The sequence below is a fragment of the Lactuca saligna genome, chromosome 5 (genome assembly GCF_052625555.1).
Source record: "Lactuca saligna cultivar CGN05327 chromosome 5, ASM5262555v1, whole genome shotgun sequence".
Classification (NCBI taxonomy): Eukaryota; Viridiplantae; Streptophyta; class Magnoliopsida; order Asterales; family Asteraceae; genus Lactuca; species Lactuca saligna.
Window position 1 is genome coordinate 211,761,512 of NC_136421.1, and position 14,030 is coordinate 211,775,541.

The window sequence follows — 14,030 nt, forward strand, 5'->3', positions numbered from 1 at the left end:
TTATAATGATTTCTGTTATTGTGTAGGTAGCTATGGAGATCATATATGGTAATTACATACAGTTAGATACGATCAATAGTTTTTAAGAGAGAGAGAGAGAGAGAGAGAGAGAGAGAGAGAGAGAGAGATGTTGAAAGGTAATATAACATGATGCAATCCAAACGAAAGAGAATGGTATAAAATACATTGTCCATGGATTATTGTATTTTTCAAGGTAAACTAACTTCAACTTACTCTTGAAGTTCATTTATAATAGTATTATGTTTGCTAAAGTTTGTCATTTATGACTCATAAATTTAGATATGTTATACCTTCCCCGAAATATCTACTAAGTTTGCAAGACAAACTAACAACCTTATCATTTATCCTAAAGGTCTTAAAATGGAAACATCATCTTGAATTTAACCGGGAGACATAACTCCCTTATCCTAAAGGCCCTAGAGGAAACATCAACTTGAATTCAATTAGTAGACATGTCTTTTCTTGACCCCTTGTTTTCGAGTTCTAATTAATGAGGGAAATAGAAGGATACGAAGGGAAAGTGAGGGTGTTGAAGGAAAATCATGTTCACAAGTTTCATTAATGGAAGGAAAGTGAGGGAAGAGAAAGAATTTTTGAGCCATATTTTCCTTCCAAATTTTCCTCCCAAATTGGACGGATTTGAGAAGAAATTGAGGGGAATGAAAATTTTAAGTTTTATTTTCTTTTCCTCCTAACTCGGCAACACAAAATCTTAAAATTTTCCTTTTATTTCCTTCGAACTCAGGAACACGGAATAATAAATATTTTTCTTCTCCTTCCTTTCTTTTATTGAATTTACAAAAAAATAAATAAATAAATAAAAAATAAAAAAAAGGAACTCGAGAACAAGGAATTATATTTCTATACGAGTTACTTTTCACATTTAGCTTAATTACGAATTTGTATAATGTATACTATTTTGAGTTATGTAACAACCAATGTCTTCATTTATTAGGATTCTAATAATAGGGACGAATAAGGTTAATAAAATTTATATAAAACTAAAATTTTCATTAAATTGATAGTGATAAGACACTTGAAATTAAAAAATATGAAACATGAAACATAAAAATAACACCGTTATGTTCTACATATTGATGCCATTTTGCACAACCCTTGACAATAGTCTACGTATTAGAAAACTTTCTTGTTTTCATGGCGGAAAATTTCAAGAGCAATGTTTAAAACCATTTGATCATTTTCATCGTTTGGTCAATCACATGTCACTTTATTAAACAGAACTTCAAACTTTGTTACCACTTTGTTCGTGTTTTTCAATTTTACATTTTATGTAGATTTGATCTTTGCTTTGGTAGTGACTTCGATTCATTTCGTTGAGAATACATTAAGTTAGTTTGTTCCAAAAAGACGACCCACTTTTGTCAATGCAGGTTTAAGAGAATTAAGAAGTGAAGATAGTTTTTTATATTTATTTTGGTTGAAAAGTGGATTAAAATTTAAAATTTTGAATTAAAAAATGGATGTATTTTTGAATTGGATATACTCTATCATCTTCAAGTCGTTGCCAAAATTTGATTTCGAGCTCGGCATGCTGAAGATAAGTGCGGTTAGGGGTGTTCGTCTGGATGGATCGGTTTGATCCGATCCAATCACGTGAATCCAAATTAATTTCGGTTTTCGAAACGTGAATCCGAATAGTCCAAACTAAATTCAAATCCAATCTGAGCCAATCAAATTACAATTCGGTTGGATCGGTTTTTTTTACAATTCGGTTTTCAAGAAGCATGATATTTAAAAATATATATAACGTAATATTAATCAATTTTAAAATAAATTGTTTGGTGAGAATTAAAATTATGAACAACCATTAAAAAGTTTTTTATAATTCAATATTTTCGAGATAAAAAGCTATTGAAAAGTATTGAAGTATTTTATTGGATAATACTTTCTAATCTGTTTAAAAATACAATTTAGTAGATTAATAAATAACTAAAAGATGTATATTTGAAACAAATATATATAAACAAAAAAATAATAAACTCTTATTCGGTTTTTTGGATTATTCGGTTTTAATTTTATAAACCGTAATCAATCCGAAATCCAAAATAATAATTCGGTTTTACTGGAAACCGATCCAAAAATCCAAAAATCTAAACCAAATAGTTCAATCCAAATTATCCAATTGGAGAATTCAGTTTTATCCAAATAGTGAACAGCCCTAAGTGCAGTGGCTCGGAACCATCTCAGCCATGCCGAAGGGTGGTGGGAACCGCTCACCTTGTTGTAGGTCCAAAAACTATGTACACGTTATCATGTCTTGTTAACTTATTGTGATATTTCTCTTATCCATATGTAGTTGTTTTAGGACCGCAAGTAGTGCTTGTATTTAGTTGTTAAAGCCGAAGAAAATCAAACCTTACCAAGCTTCCACACAAAATATCCTGAAACATATGACGATCGAACAAAGTTTTCAAAATGCATTTGTTAACATTTTCCAGTCAACCTTTAATCAAATTTGCTTAAGTAAATATAGTTCTGATAAATACTTGAGTTATTTTTCAAATCAAACTTGTTGTATCTATAATGATATATATTTAATATTTTCAAACTATTTGAACCTCGGTCAATTTTGATTATTTTTTTCAAACCAAGCTCAAAATTATTTAAAGTTTAGACCTTAACTGTTAAACCGTTTTTAAATGTATAGGTATACACATCATACACCAATAAAGATTCAAAATGCACAGATGTAAGACTTATTTTCTAAAATTATCTATGTGGGACCCATCAACCCAAGCCTTATCAAGGAGATAAAGTGATAAACCCAAAAATGCATACAACCACAACCACAACCACCGCTGCCATCGTTATAAAGCTGCGGGCCGTCCATTTTTTCTAGGATCACTTACGGCAGTAAGCATCCCTCTCAAAACATTACGATGTTCATACTTCACTTTCCTATTATCCTTAACTTTTGTCAAAGTTTGAACGATAAGCTGACATATAGCTCCACTAGCTTTTGGCTCCAACACATGGCCCCTTTCCTCCAAAAATCTCCTTCGATCATCCGATAGCTCGATATGATCTCCATCAATCACTGTCAAGTTCTCATACTTTACCACATTCGGTATCAACTGCATTACGTACAAAACAAATTAACTTTTTAATCTTATATTATACATACAAATTACAATAGTGTGTAACTATGATTAAAAGACACGTGAGAGAAAATTGGGTAAGACCTTGTGGTAGACACGTGGCGATTGAACCGCAGTGGACGGGTCCATGCCTAAGATAAAACCGTTTATGAAAACTTGAGCAACCGCTGGAATTATTTCCATTCCACCACTCCCCCCAATCACCCCGACTAATTGATCATCCTGTAAAACCAATGTTTTTAAGATAATGACAAATTACGTTATTGCCCTTCCTTGAAGTGAGTGAACTTTACCTTGAGGATGATAATTGGAGTCATTGAGGATAACGGACGTTTATTTGGTTCTATAAAATTAAAAGGTGAAGGAGGAAGGGAGTCTGGCGATATTTCAGTAGGAACTGAAAAGTCGCCCATTTCATTGTTTAACACAATCCCCGTGGAACTAGAGAGAACCCCACCTCCAAATGGGTAATTCACAGTTGTTGTCATTGATATTGCGTTTCTATCAGCATCCACTATGCAAAAATGACTTGTTCCATGGTCTAGTAGTTGACTCCACCTTGAAAAAGTTGTCTGATTATATGAGATTGTTTTGTATTTCGTTTTTTTTTTTTTTTGGTAGTGGTAGAATTTTAGGAAGAAATGAAAGTGAAATGTTGTAGTAAAGTAAGAAACAAATCAATGAAAGTGGTTTGTTATTTTTTGCATTTAACGTACTAACTTTTAAGGTTAAATAAAAATAAGAGGGAGCTTACTTGGGCATGTAATATGTGGGTGGAAAAGTGGTGTTGTCGAAAATACGTTTTTGAATGCTTTTCGCGAATGCGGGTGAAAGCATTTTGGCTACAGTTTTACTTATATCGACAAAATTTGGGTCACCCAAATCCATACGAATAGCAAACATGTGCTTCAATGATTCAATAAGACGATGTAAACCCAACGACCCTTTCGCAGCATTTGAGTTCTCATAGCTTTGTAAGATATTTAAAACCTGTATTTTCATCAATGTTGTTATAGAAAATGTCTGTACTTTTAACATTTATCAATTTACATACTTACAGAGTCTTTTTTTTGTAGCGATTAATCCATTATATTTTTGTGAACGTTTAAAAAAATTAATTTTCTCAGTTACTAGATTTTAAAAAAAATGTAGTGATTAAATCAATAATGTGTTTTAGAAAACACTAAGCAACCTACCAAAGTTATCCCCAACGTACCACTAGATGGGGCTGGCATCCCTAAAACAGTGTAACCCATAGTATCTGCTTCAAGCGCATCTGTAACCTCAACTTGATAATTCCTCAAATCTTCCATTGTCAAAATCCCACCGACATCTTGAACATCCTTAACCAACTTCTCCCCTATCACACCACCATAAAACGCTTCCGGTCCTTCATTTGCTATGATTTCTAAAGTCAAACCAAGCTTAGGGTTATAGCAAATGTCTCCGGCTTCTAGAACCTTCCCTTTTGGTGCATATACTTGTTGCAAGCCGGGGTCTTTCTTTATTGTAGAAGCAAAGCTTGAAATGCTATTGGCAAGATAAGGTGCAACCAAGAATCCATCTTTTGCGAGTTTGATGGCCGGATTAAATAATGTCTTCCATGGTAAACGGCCGTATTTTGACCAAGCTGTATAAAGACCGGCTATCTCTCCGGGAACACCCATTGATAATGCTCCGAAATATTTGGAGTTTAGATCTTTCTCGTACATGTTCTGTGTTATAACAACTATATTAGTTTTTCTAAAAGGAATCGAAAAGACAAGATATTTTATTGAAGGAAATATTTTTCTTTCTTTTAAGTAGATGAATAATATTTGAGAAAATGATATATCGTGGGAAACAAAGAAGGGTAGAATTACATAAGAGCAATTTTGCAAGAAAATAAGGATTGAAAGGAAAAGATAAATACGACCACTTATGTTACTTTTATTCTAGCAAGTTTTCATAACATAAAGTACCGTTAGAATTTTTTTTTTAATGTTTAATTAAATATTATAATTGTTAAATTTTATAAAAAGGTAAACTAAAAAATGAATAATTTTATAATAAAAATAATAATAATATGTTTTATGACATCATATTTTAAAAAAATGAATTTCAAAGAAATCATCTTTTTTTGTGTTAAGGTTGTACGATGTTGTTGGTAGGGTTGTAAACGAACTGAACATTCCGAACTATTTATGAAACGTTCGGCGTAAAGTTTGTTTATATTCGTTTATTTAATAAAGGAATGAACATGAATACAAATTTTTATTCGTTAAACATGAACAATAGTCTCGTTCGTTCAATTATGTTCGTAAACGTTTGTTTATGTTCATTTATTTATGTTTATTTTATATTTATATATGTTCAGTTATGTTTGATTACATTATTATATTATATTTTCGGTTTATGTTCAGTTGTATTTATTTACATACGCTTGTTTATATTTGTTTAGCATGTTCACGAATATAAACGAACGAAAATGAATAATGTAATTTTTTAAACGAACGAACATAAACAAGAAAATTCATTCATTTATTTGTTCGTGTTTGTATATTTGTTTGGTTAACTTAAACGAACAAACATGAATATCCGTGTTTGTTTAATTCATTTATAGTCCTAGCAGTTAGATTTCTTTTTTGACATAGTTTTCTAAAATGTTTAAATACATGTTTTCAAAGAAAATTTTGGAATTTCTAAAATTAGATATCATTTCATTTGAAATAACGGAAAGTTAAAAGAATTTCTTTCAGTAATGAGTTGCAACTTCTAATGACGTGACAAAACAAAACTCGTATATCAAGCACTACAAAATAGATTATTAGTTAGTTTAAAAGTCATAATAATATATTTTGAACATATATCTATATAGGACACCTATTTCACAATTATTGTATATGCTTTTTCTAGAATCGCAATGAAGCTACACACCCAACACGTTTTCTATCTTATATCCATGTGATACTTTGTTTTTTAGAATTGCACAATAATAATATTAAATCCAGCAAAACACGTGATTACTAGTTTATGGTTAACACAAATATATTCTTTATTTGGATTTTGGACACACTACTTTGTGAGTGTACATCGTGCATATACACTTATGGTAATTTAGATTATTATTTATGCACAAAGTACAACCAGCAATGCATATGTAGGAATATACGAACCTCTGAAGCAGCCAAAGGGGCAGTTTCCCTGAAATCAAATGCCAGCGTTTGTGATGTCTCCGCCGATCGGACAACCATGAAGCCACCACCTCCGATACCACTAGCCATCGGATTCACAACACCAACACACAGAGCAACAGCCACCGATGCATCAACCGCATGGCCGCCGGCTCGAAGGACGGATGCTCCGATCTCAGAGCACCGAGCATCGTCGGCGGCAACCACTGCTCCCATTGACTCAACTGTATCGCTGTTTTGTATCCTCCTTTTCCCGCCATCTAACAAGCTAGAACTTGAGCTAGAGCTGCCTCCTAATGTAAGGATGATAACTGAAATACAGCAAACAAATTGGGGCAAATCCATGGATGCTTCAGCTATTGGATATGTTCAAACTTCGTAAAACGTTATCTAACCAATTCCGTTATCATTTATCGAATCATTTGATCACATAATCTTCTGTATTGACTTTAATAATCACGGAAAAGTTTCACTCAAATGTGTTGAATTTACAACTAAAGCTACCATTCGTAACAATATACTCACGATTAAGGCGATCTCATAGAAATAAACGAAACAGAATCGAAACATATGACGATTCGAGTTGCAACAAGATGAAGGTTTGAAATCAAGGAAAAGGAATGACTTACATATTACAGCGATGATTGACATGATAATGATATACCGAAGAGGCGTTCTCCATTTTTTTCTGTTATTATTGTAATATTCTTCTTCTTCTTGAGACAAAAATGGAGCTTTCGTGCTCTGTTCGGCAATCATCTCTGACTCGCACACAAGACGGCAAGACTATGGGCCAGGACTGACGAGTGGTGCCTGCCTTATTTATTTTATAGAAAAGCAATTTAGATATAAAATATGTTTTGGGAAATTGGAGCTCCATAAACCTTGGGAATTTTATATGTACTCTTCTACTTATCTACTAAGTTACCCAAAAACGACCTTTTAGGATTGACTTTCCTTAAACGAGTTTCCTTCAAATAATTAAGCTGTTGTTTTTTGTTTTTTTTTAACCTAACGAGTCTATAATTGACATTGATAATATTTAGAGTAAATTACACGAATAGTATTTTGTTAGTGTAGGTGTCAAAATATATATTCCGTCCTTATTTTAGAAAATTAATTCGGACCGTTTTTTGGTACATTTCATCTGCTCTTGACATAAAAAAAAACGTTTTGCCCTTATTTATTTAATTTTTGATTTATTTATTAATTATTAATTCATTAAAAGAAATTGTTTATTAAATATTTATCTTTACCTACCTACTGTGAACTCAAATACCATATGTTAATAAACTTCTAATTTAGAATAACATGTGGTCCTTTGTTATAGAGACAAGAATTGTCTTTGTAATTGATTTCTATAGTTGCATATAGGGGTGAGCATTTGGACCGGACCGGATCGGATCGGCTCTTGGACCGGACCGGTTAGGGAGAAAATCGTGGACCATGGACCGGATCGGATGCATCGTGTCCGTGTCCATGTCCGTGTCCGGGTCCGGGTCCGGGTTTTTCGGTTTTTGAACACGTTTGGACCGGTACCACTTTAGTTGCATAAAGTATAAGTAATCTACATTGATGTAAAATATTATAACTTGCAAACTTAATTTTCCAAATAAAAACAACTAACATATATTTCAAGTTCACCAACAAAAGTTAACAATTTAAACACAAGCATACAAAAATAATACCATAGCAACAAAAAACATAGTTTAAAGTTTAAACTTTAAAAGCAATCAAAACAACAAACTTCATAAACTCGTAATCTAATCTTCCATTGGCTTCTTCCCCTTATCATTGTCATCAATATGTAATATATTTAAAGCTTGTGCAATCTCTACATAAACACAAATGAAAATGTTGTTAGTATTTAATAAAAAGTAATATTGTATAAAAAAAGAACAAAGCTTGTAATTTTTTTTTACCCAAAGCTATATCATCATCGTTCAAGATGTCATCAACGTTGTCAATTATCGGATTTGTAGACTTTCTCACCCAATCTTGGGTGCATAACAAAACTTCAACTATCAACGTCGATAAACTAGTCCGATACTCACTTACAACTCTACCACATGTGCTAAACGCGGACTCGGACACTACACTTGAGATTTGTATCGCCAATATATCTAACAACAAAGAATTAAATTGTAATAACATTAATTTATAAATAAATTATGAAAGTATAAAAAAAAGTAATCACCTTTCGCCATCCGAGCAATTGTTGGGAACCTAATTGCGTTTACTCTCCACCACCCGAGAATTGAGAAATCTTTTTTATAATTAACTATATTCTCTTTCAAATAAGTTCGTAACTCGTTATCCGTTGGATCCGAGTTGCTACCTCCCGTACAAAGAAAATCACCGAAAAAATCATTATCATCATCAACATCAATGGCTATTTGACTCGCTTCTTGTTGAGATGATCCACCGCTGTCAAATCGTTCCAAGTAGGTCATAAATAAATTTTCCATCCTATTCTCAACCTCTCGGACCATTTGACGTGCTTTTATGTCTATGCTCGCGGGGGTCAATGATGGTTCCATGTACCCGATCATTTTTTTAAAAGCATGTAACAAAAAAGGTGATTTGGTGGTAGGATCAAGTAAAACTGCAAAGTACATAAAATCATTCATCTTGTTGTATGCACCCCAATACTTTTCGTATTTCGTCCTCATATCTTTTACCATATCGAGAAACATTGGTTTGGTTGACCACTTTCTTAGATGTATGTCCACATCTAAGACTTCCCTGATAAAAAGATTTACCAAAGGTTTTGATGTAGCCGAAACAAGCTCTGTTTTTGTTTTGAATTTTTCAAAGAATTTCACCATTTCGGTTACAACTTCAAAGTCATAATTTTCCGGTACTCTACCGAGATCCCTTTCATATGATTTATTTGTCAAAGATACATAAACAAACAAAATTATAGTCTAAACAAAATCTTAATAATTTTGCTGAACAGATGATATATAACTTAAAAATAAATATTACCTCTTATGCCAAATTCCGTAAATGCCTCTCGTAACTCATATGCGGACTTCAATAACTTGAAAGTCGAGTTCCATCGGGTAGGAGTGTCACCACATAGAAACTTCTTCGTTTGTAAGCCACAATCTTTCATCGCCTTCTTGAACTTGTTTATTCTTTGTGGTGACAATCTAATGTACCGTACCGCCTTTTGGATACACTCAACATGATAGTTTTGGTATTTTAGTCCATCATTTACGATAAGGTTTAAAATGTGAGTCATACACCTAACTTGGAAATGCTTTCCACCCTCGTAAAGATTGGGCAACTTTTTGACCAAAAAGTCCATTGCCTTGTCGTTTGTAGCGGCGTTGTCCAAGGTAATGGTCATGACATTTTTCATTCCCCATCCACGAATACAATCGAGTAATTCTCGGCCCATATCCTCTCCCTTATGGCTATCTATCTCCCTAAAGTTTATAATTCTCTTGTGCATCATCCAATTCTCATCTATGAAGTGAGTCGTGACCACCATGTAAGTAGTCCTTTGACAAGAAGACGTCCAAGTGTCCGTTGTCAAATGTATAGCGGTCTTTGGGTTACTTAAAAATTGAAGCATTTTGGTTCTTTCTTCTATGTAAAATTTGGAAACATTTCGGGATATTGTATGTCTAGATGGCAACATAACCTTAGCATTAAGTGCATTGGTGTATTCCACAAAAGCCTCGTTTTCAACGAACTTGAAAGGTAATTCGCCTACCACAAAAAGGTTAAGTAATGCTTTTTTGATCCTTGCATCATCGTGTTTCCATGTTTTAACACTAGTATCTCCATTTGACTCCTTTTTTAGATTCAATTTGGTTTGAGTTGGATCTTGTAGCTTATTCGGGTTTTTTTGACACCGATCTACGTGTTTGAGTAAACTAGAAGTCCCATTCCTTTCCACATCCGCCTTTAGTAGCCTTTCACACCATTGACATTTTCCATATCTTCTTTCCATACCATCATCTTCTTTTATCATAACTTTATCAAATGAGTCCCAACAAGAGGATGTTTCTTTGCCACTTGTTTGTTTTTTTTTTGTGACTTGTTTTCGTTTTGCTATTTGTTCTTTTTCGTTTGTTAACATTTGATTGATCATCTTTTGCCGAATCATCAACTAAATTGATTTGTGGTGTATCCTCAATAAATTCCTCTTCATCAACATTCGTATCCTACATTACATATAGTCGCAACAAAAATGTTTTCACAATTAATCAACAAAATATAGCAACATACTTTATAACTTTCAACAAATATTAACAAAATTCAACCAAAAAACATACCCTTACTTTACATACAATCACAATAATTTTTTTTTACCAACAAATAACCTAAATATAACAACATACTTTATGACATTCAATAAAATTTAACAAAAATCAACAAAAAATCATAACCCTAGTTTACATGCAATCAAAACAAAAATGTTTTCATAATTAATCAACAAAATATAACGACATACTTTATAACTTTCAACAAATATTAACAAAATTCAACCAAAAAACATACCCTTACTTTACATACAATCACAATAAGTTTTTTTTACCAACAAATAACCTAAATATAACAACATACTTTATGACATTCAATAAAATTTAACAAAAATCAACAAAAAAATCATAACCCTAGTTTACATGCAATCAAAACACAAACTTTTCACAATTAATCAACAAAATATAGCAACATACTTTATAACTTTCAACAAATATTAACAAAATTCAACCAAAAAACATACCCTTACTTTACATACAATCACAATAAGTTTTTTTTTACCAACAAATAACCTAAATATAACAACATACTTTATGACATTCAATAAAATTTAACAAAAATCAACAAAAAAATCATAACCCTAGTTTACATGCAATCAAAACACAAACTTTTCACAATTAATCAACAAAATATAGCAACATACTTTATAACTTTCAACAAATATTAACAAAATTCAACCAAAAAACATACCCTTACTTTACATACAATCACAATAAGTTTTTTTTACCAACAAATAACCTAAATATAACAACATACTTTATGACATTCAATAAAAATTAACAAAAATCAACAAAAATTCATAACCCTAGTTTACATGCAATCAAAACAAAAATGTTTTCACAATTAATCAACAAAATATAACGATATACTTTATAACTTTCAACAAATATTAACAAAATTCAACCAAAAAACATACCCTTACTTTACATACAATCACAATAAGTTTTTTTTACCAACAAATAACCTAAATATAACAACATACTTTATGACATTCAATAAAATTTAACAAAAATCAACAAAAAAATCATAACCCTAGTTTACATGCAATCAAAACACAAACTTTTTCACAATTAATCAACAAAATATAGCAACATACTTTATAACTTTCAACAAATATTGACAAAATTCAACCAAAAAACATACCCTTACTTTACATACAATCACAATAAGTTTTTTTTTACCAACAAATAACCTAAATATAACAACATACTTTATGACATTCAATAAAAATTAACAAAAATTCATAACCCTAGTTTACATGCAATCAAAACACAAACTTTTTCACAATTAATCAACAAAATGTAGCAACATTCTTTATAATTTTCAACAAATATTAACAAAATTCAACCAAAAAACATAAGCTTAGTTTACATATAATAACAATAATTTTGTTTTGACAAGTATTCAACTAAATATAACAATATTGTTTGTTATTTCAACAAAATTTAACAAAAAAAGAACCATAAATCGTAACCCTTACTTGAATTTCATCATCATCAAGTGCAATCCAATTAGCGATCCCGGTTTTTGATTCCATTAATTGTGAATCGAGACTTGAGTGAATCGAGACTTGAGAGAAACGACACTTGAGAGTTGAGACTTGAGAGAAACGAATTGGCGAATTGCTACTTGGCTACTTGCGAATTGAGGATACAGATTTCAGATTTCAGATTTCGTAACCCCTACTTGGCTGCTTGGCATCGACTAGACGACTATTGCTTGCTGCTTGCGATGCGATTCAGATTTCTAAAAAGACAAGGGCCGATTTGGGATTTGAGATGATCGACATCGAATCAGTTTTTTTTTGGTTTGGAAATTATCGGCTATTACCGTATTACGTGTTATGGGAAAGGGAACGTCGCTTTTGCTATGGTATAATAAGGCCGATAGTTTTTTTTTTTTTTTTTTTTTTACCATGTCCAACCGGTCCCGGACCCGATAAAAACCGGACCAGACCGGATACAAAACTTAGAACCGAGAACCGGCCCGGAGGTCCAAAAAAACGGTCCGGTCCGGGTCACCGGTCCAAATGCTCACCCCTAGTTGCATATAGCTAGTGGTTCATTGTGTTTCAGTGGTATGGTTATTGTTATGTCTCTTTTTATTGTTCATCATGTGATCAGGGGGTTTACCGTTGCAGAAAATACCTTCAAGTTTTGGCAAACATCCGGAAGGGAAAACATTTGGAACGGTTTTCATCCGATCCGATCCTACCAATCAATGAAATTTGCCAACTTTTAATCCAATTGTAATTATATTTACCCATTTATGGGTTGACGTGGTCGCCTTACTCAATGGTCAATCGAGAATAGTTTTATTTTTTTTACTATTTATGAGCCGTAAATGATCAACAATCTTAAAATTGTTTTTCTCCTTGGACGTTTTACCCTATAATTTGAGATTTGTTATTATATTAATTTATTCCTTTAACAATTCAAGCTCAAAAATAAAGGTGACCTTTTTCCCTATTTGTTCTTATTTTAGTGTTCAAGCCTTTTTCCTTGAGAGCTTGAGAAATTACGGTTTTTAATTGAGCTTCGAAAGTTGAATATTTATCACTTACTTTTTTAAGCTATTTAACCATGATATATGAAAAAGTGTTTTATATATGAACAATTACCTTTTCATGTTATTTTTCGGGATCTTAGGTTCTCGGTCCTGATCTTATGATATCAATATTGACAATTTTGGTTCTTATATTGACAATATAGTTAGAAAAAAATTTGTTTTAGTGGAAATTCAAAAATGGGATAAACATGAGGACCATTTCTGTAATTTAGTCTGTAATCTATAAAATAAAATGGTAAAATCCAATAAAACGAAACCGGCCACAAACCAATTATTTTATGTTGAGTAGCGTATTAGAGTAGAAGTTGAAATTTCAACTTTAGGAAAAGGTAGGCATACTTATATTCATGGGGTCCATTATATAATCTTTATTTTGTCAATTGTCACTTATTTCTTTTTAGAGAGATAACCAATAGAATAAATTACAGATTTGGGCACTCTGTTTTGCTTCAATGTGCATTTTTGTCCAATTTTTGAAAAATGGATATGGCTAGTCCATGTGGTTTCTAAATCTTGCATTGGAGGTCCCAATGTATGTTAATAGAGCTATGCTAAATGGTTGTATATAAATCTACTATACATAAAAGAGTTAATTGAATCCTCATTTTTTACGTGAAAGATCAGATCAAACTACAACTAAAAGCATACTATAAACCTTCAAAATACTAGATATCCTCTAATATGACAACAAAATTTTGTTTATAATATGGAAGATTAGACAAAACTGCAACCACCTAGCATACTACAAACCTATAAAACTAAGACCTCCGCCAAACCTAAAGTTATGATGTCACTTAGTTGGGAAAATGGTCACAAAGACCTAAACAACCCTCCCAATGAAAAATATATATAAAAAAAAAATCAAACAATA

General features: G+C 32.0%; 1 protein-coding gene across 1 annotated transcript; it reads right to left on the bottom strand.

Moving 5' to 3' along the window:
- Positions 1-2,591: 2,591 nt before the first annotated feature.
- Positions 2,592-7,166, bottom strand: GGT4 (gamma-glutamyl transpeptidase 4). The gene is made up of 7 exons (XM_078958566.1): positions 6,943-7,166; positions 6,296-6,624; positions 4,337-4,855; positions 3,895-4,130; positions 3,434-3,698; positions 3,225-3,362; positions 2,592-3,116 (listed from the first exon to the last, which is right to left on the bottom strand). Exons 1-7 carry the CDS (start codon positions 7,070-7,072, stop codon positions 2,850-2,852), a joined length of 1,884 nt encoding a protein of 627 aa, XP_078814692.1. The 5' UTR covers positions 7,073-7,166; the 3' UTR covers positions 2,592-2,849.
- Positions 7,167-14,030: the final 6,864 nt, after the last annotated feature.

Coding starts and splice junctions, on each gene's coding strand:
- GGT4 (XM_078958566.1), bottom strand. CDS start 7,072: ATGATTGCCGAACAGAGCACGAAAGCTCCATTTTTGTCTCAAGAAGAA. Junction 4,131..4,336: donor GTACGTTGGGGATAACTTTG/GTAGGTTGCTTA, acceptor ATGAAAATACAG/GTTTTAAATATCTTACAAAG. Junction 3,699..3,894: donor CCCACATATTACATGCCCAA/GTAAGCTCCCTC, acceptor AACTTTTTCAAG/GTGGAGTCAACTACTAGACC.